At 36.3% G+C, this 13,610-nt stretch overlaps 1 protein-coding gene across 4 annotated transcripts in view; it reads right to left on the bottom strand.

The window, feature by feature from the left end:
- JMJD1C (jumonji domain containing 1C) overlaps window positions 1-13,610 on the bottom strand; it is a 305,542-nt gene that overhangs the window by 2,247 nt on the left and 289,685 nt on the right. For all 4 annotated transcript variants that reach the window (XM_019935834.3, XM_033841647.2, XM_033841646.2 and 1 more), the window contains 5 exons: window positions 13,085-13,175; window positions 12,483-12,613; window positions 11,967-12,089; window positions 8,536-8,675; window positions 6,816-6,992 (listed from right to left, as the gene is read on the bottom strand). In XM_019935834.3, the coding sequence (XP_019791393.1) occupies window positions 6,816-6,992; window positions 8,536-8,675; window positions 11,967-12,089; window positions 12,483-12,613; window positions 13,085-13,175 (662 nt within the window). The remainder of the gene's footprint in view (window positions 1-6,815; window positions 6,993-8,535; window positions 8,676-11,966; window positions 12,090-12,482; window positions 12,614-13,084; window positions 13,176-13,610) is intronic.

Genomic DNA, 13,610 nt, shown 5'->3' with positions numbered 1-13,610 from the left:
GAACATAGTGGATGCCTCACATTTTCAGCACTGCTGTACAGTCTCATTGGATCTTCATTATGTGTCTGTAGAACAGATGCTCTATTTCACAGAGCAGGAAACTATGGATAAGCAGTTCAGCGCCTGTTCCAAGATAAATCAGCCAATAAATGGCAAGTCAACAGGAACCCAGCTCCTGTGATATCTTGTCTAACAGATGCTTTACAGTCCTACATGAACGCAGTCATACCAGCATACACAGGCTCCAAATGCCCTGTCTCACCTTACATTCATCTGAACATGCTGTGAGGATTAAGTCCTTCTGAAGTTCTAGCATGTAACTTTTAGCATATGTAACTTTTTTAAAAAATAATTTCACTGATATTCTAATTGCATTCAAACATCATTTGCCTGGTTTTATTTCTTTTTTCCATAGTCCTTTAGCCCTTTGAGCATATTTAAGATAACTGACTTAGAAGTCTATCTAGTAAGTCTGATGTCTGGCCTTCCTCAGGGACAGTTTCTGTTGAGGTATTTTTTCCCTATGAATGGGCCCTACTTTCCTGTTTCTGTGTATGCTTTGTGACTTTTTGTTGGAAACTGGACATCTAAACATTATCCTGTGGTAACTAGAATCAGGTTCTCCCCTGCCTCACAGTCTGCTGCTGTTGATTGATAGGGACTGTAGTCATCCATTTGTTTTGTGACCTTTCCAAACTAATTTTGCAAAGACTATTCCTCCTCTGGCGTGCTCACTGATGTCTCTGTTCGGTTATCTCAGGTGGTCAGCCAGTGACTTGTCAGAGATTTCCTTGAAGGCCAAAACTCAGATGTCCTCTTCTTCATTAAGCAGTCCGCTGGTCCATGTAAGTTCTGAATTAGATTCCAGAGCTCTGAAAAAGTTGATTCTTATGGTTGTTTTAAAATCACTTTTAGAACAGTGACTTTCATTAGTGGTTACAAGATGTTATTTTGTTTCCTAATGACCTCAACTTGATATAGACTGCTTAAAGACTTAAGGGTTAGTTTGAAAAGGCAAGGTTCAGTTTTAAGGTGAAACATATCTGAACTTCCCATTCCACTTACCCCTTTTTGTGCCATCTTTGAGTCATTTACTTTTCACTTCCTTGGCAGACTGTCTTATTCATACTTGCCTTCAAGATCAGTTGTAATCATATATAGGTAATGTTAAGAAAATGTAACTTTTGTTTTCAGAGTAGGAAAGTTATTATCTTGACACTGTGATTTTGTCTGAGTCCTTTTAGTCATAAGAATGTAGAGAATTTACAACTTAGCAATATTATTAACTTACTTTGAATGACCAAATACAATCAGTTAAGTAGTTGAGGACAAAATTATCAGTAAAGATTTTGTTAATTTAAAAAAACTGTTGCTGTTTAAAACTGAAAGCTACTCTAAACCTTGGGACACTAGAGCTGAGAAAGTGAATCCTGGAGGTCAAGATTCACCTGCTTTATCTAAGGGTATACACAGGGTTTCACAGACTCAGCCACATTTGCCAACAGAAGATTTTTAAGCCTGCAGTTCTAGAGCAGTTCTTAGAAAATAAAGAGGGCTGTGGCTATGATATTGTCCCTCAACTTGCCGAGATATACATCTGAATGCCGCTGCACAGAGTTGTCCCGTGGCCGTCTCTCCTCCCGCCCCAGGCTTCTCGAAGTGCTCACTGCTGACAAATCAAAGAAAGGTATGTTGATTCTTCCCTAGCATTGCTGGCCAGTCAAGTCCTGCACTATCGTTTGGACGGAAGTTTTTTGTTACATGCCTTGGGTTTTTCAAGGGCTTCCTATCTGTGTGGTTCTCAAAGCGTGGTTCCTGAACAGTAACGTCAGCGTCACCTGGGAACTTGTTAGAAATGTACAATTCCAGGTCCCTCCTCAGACCCACTGAATCAGAAACTCTGGGCATGGGGTCTAGCAATCTGTGTTGTATCAAGCCCTCCAGGAATTCTGATGTATGCTAAAGTGTGAGAGAAGCACTGAGACTCTGGGATTATTTAAAGGGCTACCTGTGGTTTACTGGAAGTGTTGAAGCCATCAATGAAAAGTTTTCAGGACCTCTATGGACTACGTAAATTGTAAATAATAATGCGTCTCAAATCCAAGTTAACATTGTTAACAGAGTTCATACTTCCTTTTAATTCTCTCTCAAAACCACATTACCACCACTTGTGAGTCATGGACAACACCCTTTAAACAGAGTACAAATAACTGTGCTGTCATTATCATATCACGTGAGGGAAGGAAGGTAGAAATTCTTGCAATTCTGTGCCAAAATATGCAGCAGAGAAGGTTTTTACTTTGGAACACTCAACAATTTAGTGGCAGAGATCAGAATAGAATTTGCCAGTCTAGATGCTGTTTCAGTCTATTTAAGTATAGCATCTTAAGAGTGTGTTTAAGTACAGAATATGATACAAGTACATACTGTTTAAGTGAGGCTAAAGCAGAGTGACTTGTGAACTAAGCTTTTTAACAGGATTACTTTGCCCACTATTTTGAGAAAAAAAGACTATTCTCTTCCCTGTCTTTCCCCAAGAAAGTATAAGCAGTAGAGAGACATTTACATGCAGACTCTCTCTGTGGTAATAGTGATTGCCTCTGGAGTAGAGGAACTGAGGGCAAAGGTGAGAAAATGACTTAATTTTCACTGTGAACCACTGTGTACTGTTTGAATTAAAAATCATATGAATGCATTACATTTTCAAAAGAAAGTATTTTAAGATTGTTTTCTTGACACACAGTACTGGAACAACTGCATGTCCATATGCAAAAAAACTGAACTTCAGTCCACACACTGCACTATATACAAAAATTAACCTAAAAATGGATAACAGACCTATATGTAAGACTATCAACTATAAAACTTCTAGAAGAAAATTTAAGAGAAAGTCTTTTTGATCTTGGGCTAGGCAAAATTTTTCAGATACAATAAAAGTATATAATACATTAAAAAAAACCTGATCAACTGAACTTCATCAGAATTTAAGAACTGCTCTTTGGAAGACACCATTAAGAAAATGGAAGGACAACCCACAGGTTGGGAGAATATATGTGCAAAAGCACATATCAGACAAAGGACTTAAAGACATTCAACATAGTAAGAAAAAAAGAACCCAATTACAAAAATGTATATATAAATGTATTGCAAATACCTCTCCCACTCTTGGGTTACGTTTTCACTCTCTTAATGGTGCTTTTTTTAATGAACAGGAATTCTTAATTTTAATATATCCCAGCCTATCCATGTTGAAAAAAATGGACAAATATTTGAACACATTTACCAAAACAGATTTACAGATGGCAAATAAACACGAGAAAAGATGTTCAACATATTTAGTTATTAAGAAAATGTAAATTAAAGCCATAGTGAGATTCAAATGCTTAAAAACAAAACTGACAGTAAGCAGAGGAGATGGAACTCACTCACATATACTGCTTCGGGGAATGGAACATGGTACAACCACCAGCCTGGCAGTATCTTATAAAGTTATTCACACACTTATCATGTGACCAGGTGGTCCCACTACTCGGTATTTACCCAACTGAAATGAAAACCAATATTCATACAAAAACCTGTACGTAAATGTGGCTTATAGTGGATTATTGCCCCAAACTGAAAACAACAATGAAAAACTACCCAGAAATAAAAAGAAACTACTGGTGTACACAATAACATGGATGAAACTCAAATACATTATACTGAATAAGAAAAGTCAGACTCAAAGGCTACATACTGTCCAATCATATGACATTCATATAAAGGCAGGACGATAGAGAAAGAAAATAGATAAGTGGTTGTAGCAATATCAGGTAGGAGAAGAGGTTGACTAAAAAGTGGGGGGTAGATCAGTGGAACAGGATGGAAAGTCCAGAGATAACCCACACACATCTAAACTATGACAAAGGAGGCAAGAGTGTCCAAGGGAGAAAAGACACTCTCTTTAATAAGTGGTGTTGGGGAAATTGGACAGCTGTATACATGATGAAATTAGAACACACCCTAACACCACACACAAAAATAACCTCTGAAGACCTAAATGTAAGACCAGATACTGTAAAACTCTTAGAGGAAAACAGGCAGAACACTCTCTGACATGAATAGCAGCAAGATCTTTTTTGATCCACCTCCTAGATTAATGAAAATAAAAATAAATGGAACCTAATTAAAAAGCTTTTGCACAGCAAAGAAAACCAACAAAATGAAAAGACAACCCTCAGAATGGGAGAAAATATTTGCCAATGAAGCAACCAACAAGGGATTAATCTCCAAAGTATACAAACAGCTCATGCAGCTCAATATCAAAAAAAAAAAAAACCACAACCCAATCAAAAAATGGGCAGAAGATCTAAATAGACATTTTTTCCAAAGAAGACATGCAGATGGCCAAAAGGCACATGAAAAGATGCTCACCATCACTAGTTATTAGAGAAATGCAAATCAAAACCACAATGAGGTCACACCGGTCAGAATGACCATCATCAAAAAGTTTACAAACAATAAATGCTGGAGAGGGTGTGGAGAAAAGGGAACCCTCCTACACTGTTGGTGGGAATGTAAATTGGTATAGCTACTATGGAGAACAGTATGCAGGTTCCTTAAGAAACTAAAAATAGAACTACCATATGATCCAGCAATCCCACTCCTAGGCATATATCTAGAGAAAACTGTAATTTGAAAAGATACATGCACCCCAATGTTCACTGCAGCACTATTTACAATAGCCAGGACATGTAGCAACCTAAATGCCCATTGACAGAGGGATGGATAAAGAAGATGTGGTGTGTTTGTGTGTGTGTGTGTACACACACACACACACACACACACACACACACACACACACACACACACACACACACACACACACACACACACACACAATGGAATATTACTCAGCCATAAAAAGGAACGAAATAATGCCATTTGCAGCAACATGGATGGACCTAGAGATTGTCATACTGAGTGAAGTAAGAGAAAGACAAATATATGATATCGCTTATATGTGGAGTCTAAGAAAATGGTACAAATGAACTTATGTACAAAACAAAAATAGAGTCGCAGATGTAGAAAACAAACTTATGGTTACCAGGGGCGAAAGGGAGGGAAGACTGGGATTGACACATACACACTACTAACATATAAAATAGATAACTAATAAAGACCTATTGTATAGCACAGGGAACTCTACTCAATACTCTGTAATGGCCTGTATGGGAAAAGAATCTAAAAAAAGTGGATACATGTATATGTATAACTGATTCACTCTGCTGTACACCTGAAACTAATACATCATTATAAATCAACTCTACTCCAATAAAAATTAAAAACAAAAGTATGTGGGGAGTGGGGGGGCGGGAGTAACAGGGAATTTTCTGAAGTGATGGCAATGTTCTTTATTTTGATTGTGTTGTTGCCTAACTACATATTTGTCAAAACTTACAGAACTGTACACTAAAAGGTACATTATAATGCAAATGATACCTAAAAAATGCACTGTCCAGTATGACTTTTAAGAAAATGGATACTGGATAAACTGAGTATGTGAGTAAGGATTTTCAAGGGAACCTGAACCTGTTTTGTATTATCAAATAATTACACCTAGTTAGAAAAACATTTACTGTGCTATTCTCTTAAACAAGACTGCTCCTTTGAGGGCATTTTACATGTGAATACAGATTAGCTATTTTCTGATAAGAGGCTAGAAGGCCAAAGAATAGTATGTGGGGTGAATCCCAGTTAAACATGAATCATAAATGACACATCTCTGAAATGATGATATAAGTCCATGAGAAAATAAAACAATTTAACATAAATAATACATTCATTTAATTAATACACTTAATTATATTTTACAATAAATGCTGTTTGAGATCTAAGAATGATAAATCTAACTTGACATCTTAAAAACTAAGCAACTATTCTCACTTAAGAAATATTTGTGGCTATTATAATAGTGTCACAAATATTACACAGGCAGTAATTGCATACAGTTATATAAAATGTAGGAAACTTTGCTTGGTAAAAGTAAACACATCAGATACATCTCAATAACCAGGTGGTGGCAAAGGTGGGGAACCAACTCTGAGGCAAACTAGTTTTCTGGATTCTCGGGTTTCCTTTGCACTCTGTTACTATGAGCGCTAAACTGCTCTGCGGTAGCTTCAGTCTACTTATAGGAACCCACTATATGCTTTTAATCCAAACCCTCCATATCACCATCTATTCTATGCCATTCTTCTAGGTGCCACACAGTCAAGCCACAGAAACGAAGACTAGATGTGTATTTCAGTTTTAAAGTTTTGTGAATCAGTAGCTATAAAAATTACGCAGCACCTTTCTTTCGACGTGCTATTGCTACGTTAGCAAACTAAAAAGAGGCAGGAAGTACAGTGAAAGCCTGAATTATGGAATGGTCTACCTAATAACTCATTCTACTCATATTTGGTGCCTTAGAAAATGTATCATCTCTAAGTCCTGATACTCCCCCCTCCCACTGTTAAGTCTCAGCTATTGAGAACTGAATATACAGTAACTCTTTTTTTCCTTAAAAGTCTTTGAAATTAGATTTCAATCCACCAAACAGCAGCAATACAAAAATGGAAATCTGGCTCATGTTTATATATTTAAAGGTCTCAAAGCATTTAATTACGTCAGATCTCATCAAGCACTGAAAAGCTGTTTCAGTAATTTCTTAATGAAGGCATACTGGTGTAGGTCATTCTTTCTTACATCTTCCTTCATTTATATTTATACTCAGAACAATTTCTTTCTGGTTCTTTCAGTAACAAGTGTGTTAGAAGCAACCTTTTATATACCTGATGAAGTGCTCCTGCTGGTAAGACGATGGCATCACCCAGGAACTGAATAAGAGTGCAGGCTTTGACTCCATATTCCTCAAGCAGTCTTTGGCGAAGCTTTTTGTTCACATACCAACTCTGGTCACGAATTGGATCATGTTCTGGTAGAACTTCAAGGCCTTGTTCTTTTGAAATCTGAAATATAGATTAAAATGAAAATATATACCCCAATTTAAGTAAAGAAAATGGTAAATCCTGTTCCGTTAAATTTCAGTTTTCTTTACAATAACAGTCTGTTCTCAGAATCTTCTGAAACGATGACTGAGCTTAAGTTAAAGAAAATGATATTCTACAATTGGAAAAGCCAAAGGACATGAAAACAATATTGCACACTGATACGCTATTAATAAAGTAAATCATACTCCCTTACCTTCTTCCACTATGAAGTTCTCTTTTAAAAAAAAATAGTTTTATTAACTATTATTTATTTCTTTTTCAGTCTTTTTTTTAGGGGGCTGCACCGTGCAACATGTGGGATCTTAGTTCCCTGACGAGGGATCAGACTCGTGCCCCCTGCAGTCGGAAGCACAGAGCCCTAACCACTGGTACAACAGGGAATTCTCTCTACTATGAAGCTTTCATCCATTTGGTTCCTTACAATTATTTTAAGAGTATAGCACAAAGACGGGGAAAAGCTTAGTTTAGTAACTTTTTTCCAAAAGCCAAACCATTTGAATGTGTGGACATCATAAACATTCATTCATTCATTCAGCCGCATGGGGTCTTAGTTGTGGCACTTGGGATCTTCGTTGCAGCATCTCTTAGTTGCGGCATGCGGGATCCAGTTCCCTGGCCAGGTATTGAATCTGGGCCCCCTGCATTGGGAGTGTGGAGTCTTAACCACTGGACCACCAGGAAAGTCCCCATAAACATTTCTTTTTGCTGCTCTTTTTTTCAGGTAGGTACACAGATAAATAACCTTTATATTGCTAACCTTCTAACCCTTGACAAATCACTTTCAAGGGACCCTCTAACGAACCAGTGAAATGTTCTGCTTTAAAAAGCATAGTTTATAACATTTTAAATTAAAAGACTGTTAGGTAGTTCTGGGATAAAATAGTAGTTACAGGGCCATAGCTCCCTTGCCTCACACTGAGACAAAGACAAACCTTAAGTCCATTCAGAAAGAAGATGAAGTATAATAAGAAAAACAGCAATTATGGTCCATTAAAAGAAATCCCTATAATTACAAAATTCAGAAAATATTTGAGAAAAGGGTTTGAACCAATTTCAGATTAATGTGTCACTTTTTTAACAAGTATACAATTACTCAATTTCAGTCTATTCAAATAAGTATCACAGATACGAGAGAGCAGAATTACTGTCTAGGTCAACAGCCAAAAATACCAATACAATAAAAATTCTGCCTTCTTTACGTGTTTCTATGACAGGTTTTATATTCTATAATTCCAATCACTACTTTTCATCAAGGGTAACATCTGACTCATTAACAAGTTCTTTACTCTAAGGGGATGAAGGAGTACTACCAACTGAGAAGAAGCTGCCATTCAAATTCCTCAAGAGAAAGGAGCTTTTGATTTTCAACAGCAAAAAATTCCATCCTCCTAAGTAAAAATTACTCAATCATCTTATACTGCTGAATGCCCATGAAGTTACATTAAAATTTAAGTCTCTGCTCAAGGTGAAGAGATAAAACTGTCTGTAACCTAAATTATACCTTCTGAAGAAATTCCCTTATCTTGTCAACATCTTTCCCAGCATAAATATGCCACAGAGCACCAGGTATTTCACTTGAGTCCTTCAATCGTTTTCTTAAAATGTCATCTAAATCTTCTTCTTCAAATTTCTTAAGTATTCCTGAAACACAGAATATATTCAAACTGGTCAGTAAAGACTCCACCAGAAAGCCACATCTCCTACAATTGATCTATCATAGTAGCATAGTGCCTGACTAGACTGGGACTCTTAAAGAGAAGATAAACCCAGTTCTACATGAAAACTGTTACAACTATAAGAGCAGAGAACAATGAGCCGGGGTAACTGGGAACAGAATCAACAGTAACTTTCCCAGTTCCTTTGTTTTCTGTAAACCAAAGGATGGGAGATGAAAACGCAAGGACTTTTAACTCAAACATAACCAAGTTTCATCCTGTCCCAAGGGTGTGGTCATAACAATGTTTCGTACTCACAGCATTTCATAAAAAGGACTATCGTGACCCCTATATGGTAGGCAAGGATCATAACCTCTACTTTACAGCTCAGCAAAATGGTTCAGTGAGGAGAAGGGATTTATTCATTGCCATGACTAATGAGTGGCAGAGCAAAATGTCTTCCGACTAATTTCTGGGAGATCTCATTTACTATTATTGGTTAATCTGTAATCAAATGCAAAAGCTTCGGGTGCTATGACTGAGGAGGCATCAGGCCATTCTTCTGAACTATTGACAAATTAAAAACTGCACATATATATGCACAGAAGAAATGTTAACTGTAGTTACCTCTGAGTGAAGGACAGGAATGTCGTTTTCAAATGCCTGATTTTACTACAATGAACATTTTAGTATTTTATTTTTAATACAGCAGGTTCTTATTAGTTATCCATTTTATACATATTAGTGTATAGATGTCCATCCCAATCTGCCAATTCATCCCACCCCCACCCCACAATGAACATTTTAAAGAAATGTTTTAAGAGAAAAGGAAATCTATTGCCTAATACAAAGAACATAGCAAATGTTCCCTCATTTGTGACAGTTATATCTTTTTTATCTTTAAAGTGAGCTGCAAAGATTTCTTGAAGTTATACATTAGGTGTTTACAATATGCCAAGCACTGTCCTAGAATCTTGGGGATTAGAGTTAAGAAAGACCTAGTTAAGACTTCACAGAATAAAAGATGATATTAATAAGTGTAGGCAAATAAACAAGAATATCACATAGTGGTTAAGCACAATCATACGAGTACAAAAGGGTACACAAAGACTGGGTCAGTCCTCGAATGTTATCTTTTAATGAAAAAGATAAAAAGAAAATTGTTACTGCTCTGTGAATTCTAAAAAGGCTGCTAGAAAGAATACATCAGATATTTCCTAATTTGTGACAGTGAAATCACAAGGAAGAAAATGGTTGCTGGAGCAGAGAAAGTTTATTCTTTAAATGAAGACCTCTAGGGGGAGGTGACAATCTGAGCTACATTTTGAGGGATGAATACAGGAATTTGCTAGGGAGACAGGAGGTAGGAGAGCCACTGTATGCAGAGGAAAAAGCATGTGCTTTATGTAGGTCGGTTTTCTTGATGTGTTTTAAGCATTATTATAACACTAAAACATTCCTTTTTTTGTGACCATCTAAAAAATTGGCAAAAACTTTAAAGAAAGACAGTCCAAGAATTAAAGTCCAAGAATTAAAATTAAAAGCTGATGACTTTTTCTCAAAAGATCAAACATTATGCTATGAATGAGGGATGGGAGGTGAGCAGGGGGAGGGAGATGAGCAGAACAAAGATGAATAAGGAAGTTCTAGCATTTAAGGAGATGAAAGAAAAGTAGGGGAGAAAAGCAGATGTAACCTCTGTATTGTAGACTAAGTGCTATAATATCTAATACAATGTAAATGCTAGGTAAATAATTGTAAATACAATGTGAGTGCTATGTAAACAGTTGCTGGCTACAGCAAACTCCTTTTGCTTTTTGAAAGCCAGCACATAGCAAATTCAAGTTTTGCTTTTTGAAACTTACTGGAGTATTTTCTTTTTGCTGTGTTTTTTCTGTCCTTGACTGGTTGACCCCACAGGTGCAGAACCCGCAGATACGAAGGGGCAACTGTAACTGTGTGGCACCATAGGCTTTGAAAGGAGAAGTAATCTGATATCAAAGGTCACACACATTTCTGTCCTAGAGCTGAGACTACAACTCAAGTGTGCCTGACTCTCAAATCCTTGGGAGTAGGGGAGACAAGAGTTTTTATCAATTACAATCAATAGAGTCAGTTAAAGAAGCTGAGAAACTATGAGTTTCTACAGTTTTGGAGGAATTTAGGTTGTGTATTATAGAAGCTGTCAAATAGACACAAAAACTGAGTGAATATTATAATAAACCCCCATGTCCTGAGCACCTAGCCACTAAGCTGCAGATATATTCTGGGCTCCAGATAGAATTGTTCAGCTAACTGGTCGGAAATCATGTACAGAATTTCACAGGAAGTGCATGTAAACCAGAAAAGGGAGAGGATAAAGTCTATAACTCTAGAAAAGTCTGAAACTCCACCATATGAAGAATGAGGGGAGTAGTGTTACTGAAGCCAAGGAAACTATTTGAAGAAGAGGTGTCGTTTACTACAGAGGGTACAAATAATAAGAGGACCACAAAGAAACCATTGTATTGAAATATGACTATCAGTGAAAGCCACAGCAATAGCAACAGTACAGATAATCTCAGTGGGGTGGCAGGCAGGGGCCAACCTGCATTGAGCTGAAATATGAAAGGGAGGTGATAGACACAGCAAATAATGTTATGAGGGCAGGAGCAATAGGATGGTGGCAAGGAAGACAAGGTCTGAAGGCGGCTTTTAAACGAAGGAGGAAAAGTCTGAAGTTTGCTCCTACTCTGAGAAAAGAAGCCAGTGGAGAAAGAAAGTTGAAGGACCTATGTCTATAAAGAAGGGAATGATAGATGGAACAAGGTTTTAGAAAGAAACCTAGAGGACAGACTCTAAAACCTATGCACTGGATTGAACAGTTATTTCTACTTGGGAGAAAAGGCCCCTTCTCTCTGGTACTAGAGGGGAAAAAGGAATGCTTTAGACACAAACATGCCTTAATCATCTTCAGAGCTCAAGGACCTAATTTCTGTTCTTCACTAAATGTTTATAAGTGAGCTTACCAGTTTATTTTCATAAACCCAATATTTAATAATAGGAAATGAGCAAATTAAAAAAATTCACTTTTAAAATTAAAATTCCTTTTGTGTTAAAAAAAAAAAACCAGGTAAATTAATCACAGCTCCAAATAAATATTAAAATATCCCAATATCCACTGCAATTTTTTGGAGAATCTTTGATGTTAACTCAGAGGCTGACATTCTGGATAATATTATTGTGTGTGGTTATTCAACTGTTATTCCAAAGACCACTATTCTTTAAGTTTCTTTACCTGCTTTTGAGAGAATGCCATTTCCTTTCGCTATGCCAACATATACTAAAATATTTACAACGTCAGAAACTTCAACATGTAGATTTGTTGTTCCTATATCATGATCTTTAGCAGCAGCTACACCTGTGTATAAAATGAAGTTTTATTTAGCATAACACTTTATATATCCTAGATATTCCTTCCAAAATCAGCTCTATGAGGAAAATCTGTTAATTGTAATTTGAGTTTTAGTCTCCTTATTCCAAAACCTGCTCACAAAATATCACAATCCATGAAATGTACCATAAAAATCAAATTAATAGAAAATATAACTATATTTTATAAGGAATGAGCAGGTACTTAACTATATATTGGCTATTAATACCTAATATACACTGCTTGACTCAGAAAAAGATTTCAATGGATTATTAAAGGAACGGATTTAGCAGAATCTAAAAATGATTAGATAATTTATCTTTGGAAGGAAGTTAAACTTCCATATACTCCAAGTTGATAGAAATGCAAATATATACTTACCATAAGCACTGCACAACCTGGGTCCTAGATCAGGGCGTACAAAAAATCCTGGCAAATGAGAGGCCAAATTGAATTTTCCTTCTGGATTACAATATTCTGGCAATGGCAGGCTTTTTAAAAGGTCTTCATATCTGAAGAATAACATTGACTTCTTTTGAATAAAGGTTTACATTCTTAAGTACTTTCAAATATATAAATGTTCAAGTTGCTAAACTTTCCTTAAGGCCTTTAACAGTTAACACTTTCCTTGACTTCAAAGTTTAAATGAATGCATAATACATGGATAAGCAAAGAATAGAAGTGATACTGACTAAAACCGCAATTCTCTTTCCTTGAACACAGCAAATTGAAAGCACCAAAGAGAAGAGAGGTCCCAAATGGGGCCTCCTCTGACAGCATCCTCTTCTTCACTGCCCTAACGAAGACTTCCCCCTGCTCAGACTACAGAGATTCAGTTCTTTCTTTTTTTATTACTTATTTTTAATTGAGGAGGATACTGCCTAAAGCTCACATTTGTAGATCATTATCCCACTTCTGGGGATAATCTCAGCTCAACCTCAAAGCCAAGAGTCAAAATAACAAGTATAAACAGACATACATACCTTGCTGGCATCATAGTCTTGAAGTCTTCTCCTGAAGGGCAATCTTTCAGTTTTAAAACAACTGTTTCTCCACCTTTCGTTTTTTGCCGTTCTGTAAGAATGCAATTGATTATTAAAAGATAATCTCTTTTTATTAATGTTTAGAGGAAGGAAGAAATGTGAAATGAATGAATACCTCTATTATTGTACAGTAGGTAAAGAATGCTTGCTTATGGACTTTTCTTATGTATTCATGTAGTATTAAGATGTTTGTTCCTTATGAACACAGATATCTGTAATATCACCATAAAATTCTTTAAAAAAAAGCCTCTTTACAATTGTTATTAAAATTACAGTCTCACATTTTTACTTTTACTTTTTCAAAATGTTTTACACAAAGTATGTTATTCAAGTTTTAAATGTTGTGGGGGTTGCCAAAAATATTCCCCAAGAATATTAATATATTGAATATGACATATGGAAACATAGTATAAATGACTTTTTTTTTTTTTTTTGGCTGCACCGTGTGGCTTGCTTGTGAGATCTT

This window comes from Tursiops truncatus, chromosome 16, assembly GCF_011762595.2.
Source record: "Tursiops truncatus isolate mTurTru1 chromosome 16, mTurTru1.mat.Y, whole genome shotgun sequence".
Lineage (NCBI taxonomy): Eukaryota > Metazoa > Chordata > Mammalia > Artiodactyla > Delphinidae > Tursiops > Tursiops truncatus.
This window is presented reverse-complemented; position numbering and strand designations above follow the sequence as displayed.